Source organism: Lactuca saligna, chromosome 8 (assembly GCF_052625555.1).
Source record: "Lactuca saligna cultivar CGN05327 chromosome 8, ASM5262555v1, whole genome shotgun sequence".
In the NCBI taxonomy this organism is placed as follows: Eukaryota; Viridiplantae; Streptophyta; class Magnoliopsida; order Asterales; family Asteraceae; genus Lactuca; species Lactuca saligna.
This window is the reverse complement of record NC_136424.1, coordinates 85,781,500-85,788,817: the sequence shown is the minus strand read 5'-3', so window position 1 is coordinate 85,788,817 and position 7,318 is coordinate 85,781,500. Positions and strand designations below refer to the sequence as shown.

General features: G+C 26.3%; 1 protein-coding gene across 1 annotated transcript; it reads right to left on the bottom strand.

Annotated features, from left to right (window-relative positions):
- Positions 1–325: 325 nt before the first annotated feature.
- Positions 326–1,282, bottom strand: LOC145008158 (nicotinamidase 2-like). Its single transcript, XM_078966780.1, has one exon. It carries the CDS (start codon positions 1,068–1,070, stop codon positions 486–488), a length of 585 nt encoding a protein of 194 aa, XP_078822906.1. The 5' UTR covers positions 1,071–1,282; the 3' UTR covers positions 326–485.
- Between the last annotated feature and the right edge of the window lie 6,036 nt (positions 1,283–7,318).

Sequence of the window (7,318 nt, the reverse complement as noted above, 5' to 3'; positions counted from 1 at the left end):
AGTTTATTTAAAATAATAACCTATGAAATTCATTAATTCTCTCTTTATTTTAGACAATTATTTTGATATAGTAAGTAGGGATATCTATAAAAAAGTCCTAAACTTTTGGAAAAAATTTCAAAAAAATCATAATTTTTTTTAACATAAAAATCTCATTATTTTAAAAAAATCATATACTTTATTATTTGTTTTTAAAGTTTAAAAATGATTTTTTCCTAATTTAAGCAAAATGGTACAACAAAATAAGTATCTCACAAAAGTAACTATCAAATCCACTTAAACTACAAAAAATAACTAATCTATCCTTACTATTTATTAAATGTAATGACATAAATGCCCTCTTCTTTTTTATTTCTAGACCATAGGATAAAATGTTGGTGATGGCAACAAACGATTACATAGAAGATAAAAACTTTAAGTAATCCATTAAAACTCTATCAATTAATACCATGATTAAATAACAAAAGAAAACAACGGAATAAAATTTACGAAAAAAAAGCAGTTTGAAGGGTTTTACAATCAACCAGATAGGCAAACCCGTAAGCCATATTCATCAACGTCGCCTGATGCAGCTCCTCCGACGAAGTCGCCGTAGCATCCGTTGAGAAAAACACCCTAAACCCTCTCACAAAAGCTTCCCTCGCCGTCGTTTCACAACACAGATTCGTCATCACCCCTGTCACGATCACCTCCTCCACTCCCATATCCTTCAGCCGCTCCTCCAGCTGCGTTCCTCTAAACCCACTATATGTGTTCTTCTCCACAACCAATTCCTCCTCCCGCCGCCCAATCTCCGGCATCAGCTCGGAATCCGGCGTTCCGTCGATGATCAGATCGTTGCCCCACCACTCCCCAAGCATGGCGTGATCGGCAGGGGACTTGTGGCAGTGGCGAGTGAAGATGACTGGGATGGAAGCACGGCGGCAGGTATTGATGGTTGTCGTGATTGATGGGATTATTGGTTTGGCGATGGAGGAGAAGTGGTTCTGCATATCGATTACTAACAAGACGGAGGTTTTGGGGTTAGGGTTTTGGTTTCTGATTTGGTATTTCTTGTAGGAAGAAGCCATTGATGTGGTGATGACTAATACCGAATCGAATATAATTAATTAATAGCTATGGGAAGGAATTATGTGGAAGAGCCTGGACAAAACTTTTATGGAGAAAAGAGGAGAGTCTGAAAGGGTGCTAACATGAAAGGGTTAGAAGTTTCCTTTTACTGGTTGATGGATAAAGGGTGCTAACATGAAAGGGTGCTATCGGGTTAGAAGTTTCTTGTAGGAAGAAGCCATTGATGTGCTATCGGGTTAATATTATAAAAGCTTTAAATTTTTAAGATGTAATTGGAAAAAGTTGGATATTTTTATTATTATTGTTGTGCCACAACTTTCTCGTATAATTATTACTGTAACCTACTTAACGAGTTTCGTGGTTAAGTTGGTTAACTTTTTTGCAAAATCAATCCTAAAATGTTCAAATTTAATCCCTGAGGTTTGAAAAAAATTACACCACTTGGTTTTTTAAGTTTAATATTCGTTTTTTGTATACTTTATTTATTTTTGGTTTTTTTTATAAATATATGTATATTTTTTATTTTCTTTATATATATATATATATATATATATATATATATATATATTACTTATAAATATATGTATATTTTTTATTTTCTTTATATATATATATATATATATATATATATATATATATATATATATATATATTACTTATTTTCATTTTTTACTTTTATTTTTCAACAATTTTTTTAAACATTTTTACCTTTTTGTTTTCTATTTTTTAGTGTATATATTGAGTATATTAGAGTTTTTTTTAGGGTTTTTCATATTTCTTTTCGTATTATATTTTATTTTTTTTTCATATTTTCATCTTTTTATTTTTTTATTATTTGTTTTCCAATTATTTGTTTTTTTTTGTTTTTTTTTTTTTTGTTTTTTTTTTTTTTTTTTTATCTTTTTATTGACATTTTTCAAAAAATATAGAATGTATTAATCTACTAGAGTATATTACAATTTGATAATTTATAGTTTTTTTGTAATTGTTTTTTATTTTTATTCAAGTAAATAAAGTAGTTATGTTTATATTTGTAATTTCGGTCCAACTTATTATTTTTTTTTTCTTTAGTGCTATTATATTTATTTTACGAAAAAATGAAAATTAAAAAACAAAATAGTTTGTTTACTAAGAATTAGTGTTTCAATGTGTTATATAACTTGCAAATGAAATCATATTTCTATATGTGATATCAATAGATTAAATTCAAGATAATATTTTTCAATTTGATAATAGACTAAAATAATAATAATAATAATAATAATAATAATAATAATAATAGTCGATGTTTATAAAAAAAAACTTGTTATAGTAATTTATATTGAATTCAAGTTCGTTTACTTGAATCAAAATAAATAAAAACATTAGAAAAACCATAAATAACTAAAATAGGAAAAAAAAATAGAAAACAAAATTGTAATTTGAAAAAACCTTAGAAAAAATATTAGAAAAACCATAAATAACAAAACATAGAAAAAAAATAAAAAAAATAAAAAGGTGAAAAAAATAAAATATAATACAAAAAATAATATGAAAAAAACTAAAAAAAAACTCTAATATACTCTCTCTCTCTCTCTCTCTCTCTCTATATATATATATATATATATATATATATATATATATATATATATATATATACTAAAAAAATAGAAAACAAACGGTAAAAAGGTTAAAAATTTTTTGAAAAATAAAGTTAAAAAATAAAAATAAATAAAGTATATACATAAAAAGAAAATAAAAAATGTACATGTATTTATAAAAAACCAAAAATAAATAAAGTATACAAAAAACGAAAAATAAAGTTAAAAAACCATGTGGTGTAATTTTTTTCAAACCTCAGGGACTAAATTTGAACTTTTTAGGATTAATTTTGCAAAAAAGTTAACCAACTTAACCATGAAACTCGTTAAGTGGGTTAGAGTTATAATTCTACGAGAAAGTTGCAGCCACAATAATAATAAAAAAAATATTATGGCTTTTTCCAATTATGCGTTAAAATTTTAGGACTTTTATAATATTAACCCTATGTTGATTGATTATTTATTTCATTTAATGTGTGAACGATATTACCCTTATATTGTGCTACATAAAATAATCATACGAATACAAAGTATCAAATAAAACATACATCATTTAAAATCCAAACTTCTCATGTTTTACCCTTTGATAGATTTTTGGTTCGTTTATGCCGCAAACTTGTCATTTTTTTGTTAGTTTTTCATTTTTATCTGTAATAGCATGTTTCCAGGTTACCATGAATTATTTTTTGCGAAAAAAACCTTAAGTTTTCATATATTTTGCAAAAAAACCCTTAAGGTTATAAACATATAAAATATACATATATTATAAAACTAAATAGTTTTTAAAAAAATAAATATCAAAAGTTTATATCAAACTAACATAAGTTTTAGTAGATTTATATTATAAAACCAAAACTGAAATATATTTTTAGTTTTACGTATGGCGCATTTTATATTGGCTCAATATAAACTGTTTATATTTAAATTTTTAAAAACTTATTTAGTTTTATTAAAATTTGAATATATTTCTTAATTAATAGTTAAACTTTTCAAAGTAAAATTAAAAAATGTTTGTTAGCTAATAATATGTTAAAATAGTTAAACATAAATAAATTTAATTATTTAAAATAAATAAATATTTATTTGTTTAAAAGGTTTGTATTGCATCAATAATAATGTATTATATTTTTTGGATTCGTTGTATATCTATGGCTCGTAAAACAATTTTAGAGGTGATCATAGTTACTATATGGTGACATTATTTCCATGCAATTATTTTTTTAAAGAAGAATGAAAATATTTTATATGTTTACAAGTTTTGTATTTTAGAAATAAAAATACTAACATATTATTATATATAAATATAAATATAGTTGTATAAGTTATTATTTATAAAAACACCAACATAAACATTTTAAACATATAAAGTCCGTCGGAAAAACTCATTTTTACCATAGGCTCATCGGAGAAGACGACCGGAAAATCGCCGAAGATAAGAAATTGCTGAAAACCTTTAATAGCCGGTTTCAATGGTTTCTATAAACATCTACAACAAATTTAATAGTAAATTAGATAAAAAAAATAACCAAATAAATACAAAAACAATAATTAATTACCCACATAAATCATTTTCCCCGTAAACATAATATAGTGACTTTGACGAATACGCTGACTTTACGAATACAGAAAAAAGCTAGTAACCTAAGTTAAAAACATTGAAAAATACATTGCTAGTTTATTACTTTGATCTTTAATATATTTTATTATTAGTTACACGTGTTTCCAAATTACACACCAAATTAAATAAATAAATCTTACTTTTCAAAGAATAAAAGGTAAAAGTAACTTTTACAATAACAATATACTGCGTAACTTCAGATGTTAAGAATGTTGTAGCAATATTTATTTTTCAAGGTATTTTAAAATATGCAAGCAAACATGTAAAAGAAAGAAGAAAATAAAACAACAGTCAATCAATAAACTCTAAGCCTAACAAAAAAACTCTATACATGTCACTATGTTATAATAGACTACTGCGGTAATTAATCACCTTGAGATTTGTTTTTTGTAATAGTGTAATTAATTACAAGATTCAGCTTCAAAAAAAATAATATTGTATGAGATAATAAGTGTGACATTCATTATTCAAGATTCATTCAGACTGACTAGAACGATACATAAATAGGAAGGCATGCATTGTTGGCATTGTAATTTATCGACATAGCATTAAGCCATTAACTACTTGCTACAAATAATTAGTTATTTATCATAATAAAAGAATCTATAGTTTAAAGATACTAGTATAAAATTTGGTTTTTATTGAAATCATATAGCGATTATTAAATTGGTTTATCAAAGTGAATTATGATCAAACACTAAATGCATAGCACAAGTGATCGCTATGAATTAACTTATGAGACCAGATAACTGAAATTTGTATTCAGTTTTGTGCATCCTCTTTATCCCATTCAAACACATCAGAAACTATATGCTTATTTGATGATACTATAGAAACTTATTGGAATGCATATGCAGAACATGGTATCGACATTCATTCGTTAAAACATAATTGAAGGAGCACGGAAGAATATTTAATAATTAATTGAAAAGCATTGAACTTTTAATATTCACAGTTGTCCTGCTTTACTAATGGGTACAGTTCATGAGCATAGATGTATGATCCTCTTCAAGTTAACACTAAATTTGAATAATCTTCAGTACAACCCTACTAAAACCTATCTCAAAAGGAGATTAAAATATAAAGAAACTAACTATAACCAGAGTCAACATCCCATCATTCCAATAAGCCATGGAAACAGAAATTATAACACGAAAGAAATAATAAGGAAACATGCTATGTAACTATGTAAGCATGTAAATTCAACAAGGTTTGGTTACACATCAGAAACAATCGAAGCAAAATACTGGGGACAGGGTAAGGGCTATCAGCTATCTGAAATTGCGATCTCTAACCTATTATCAGTATAAGCAAACAATAACGAAGAAGATAAACTTTACCCAGCCATGGAAACATATGGAATCATCTGTAATCTGACAAACATAAAATAACGAAGATTGATGTAATATGTAACTTACGAGAGAGTGGCGGAGCTAGATGGGGCGTTGAGGGTACTACAATACCCCTAAAAAATTATATATATATATATATATATATATATATATATATATATATATATATATATATATATATATATATATATATATATATATATATATATAAATTATTATTTGTAAACATGTTACATGTTATTGTACCCTCAACTAAAGAGTTTAAAACATATTTTTTAATGTCCGATATTGGATAACTACATATAATATATTGACAATGTTTGTACCCTCATATCAAAATTCCTGATTCCACCACTGTTACAAGATAAGAGAGGCAAAGATGGTGGAATGCGTGTGAAGAAACAGCGAGGAATGGAAGCAATGATAGAGGACGGCGGTGGGGTGGTAAGAACGTAGAGAGTGTTATGGTGATGCGACTGAGAAAGGGCTTAAAGTTGAACCCTAATCTATCATGGTTGGGTCCGACGAAATTATTTCGATCCTAGGGATGAGCGTCGGACGAATTTAATCAAAACTCAATCTCGAGTATCGGATTGAATTAACATCACCGGTACCAGTATCGGGAATGATATCGGTTTTCGATACTAGTACGGGTACCGGCGGTACCGAATCCTGAATTTCATTAATATGGAGTACCGAGTACCATCCCATATTTTTAAATTCGGTAGAGTTTCGTACCGGTTCCGCTACGGTACCGATACGAAATAGGGATTTCATACAAATTGCTCATCCGTATCCGATCCTATACAATTTATGCATTAAGCCCGGAAGAAGTGGTAGTTTTCCACATATTTTTTTTTAAGGATAATGTCTTGAAAGGGTAACGAACTTTCAATAACCGGTCATAAGTATAAAATGTGAACAATTTCAAATAATTAACGGGTAAATCAAACACAAAAAAAGTCCAGTGACAAACCAGTCATAATGATAAAATATGAACAATTTCAAATAATTCAATTGTAAATCAAACAAAAAAAAAAGTTCAATGACTAAACGTGAACAAAATTAAAAGTTCGTTACCCTTTCAAGTCATTATCCATTATATTATTTAACAATTTTGAACTTTCACAACCTCAAAGTACATTCCAATTATCACAATCACATTATGTTCATGCAACCAAGGTGCAAAATCTTCTATAATATGTGGTTAGATAAAAAAATGTCACATTATAACCTATAAACTTTTAAGAACTAATATAAGAAAAGTTATAAGTTTTTAATATTTGAAAAAACTTTATATTTTTTTTTATTATTGTTATGACCATAATTTTCTAGCAGAATTATCACTCTAGACAATTTAACGAGTTTTATTGTTAATTTTGTTATATTTTATGGTAAATCACTCTTAAAATTGACTTTAAAGTCCAAATATAATCCTTTTAGTTTGCAAAAAAGTACACAACATGATTTTTTAACTTTATTTTTCGTTTTTTATATACTTTATTTATTTCAGTTATATATATATATATATATATATATATATATATATATATATATATATATATATATATACACACACACACACACACACATGCACACACACTTTATTTACTTTTGTTTTTTATTTACTCTAATATATTCATACATTGTAAACTTTTTGTATTTTTTTAGTTTTTTATATTTCTTTTCGTATTATA

What these genes read in the sequence shown, in the direction of transcription:
- LOC145008158 (XM_078966780.1), bottom strand. Translation starts at nt 1,070, where the DNA reads ATGGCTTCTTCCTACAAGAAATACCAAATCAGAAACCAAAACCCTAAC.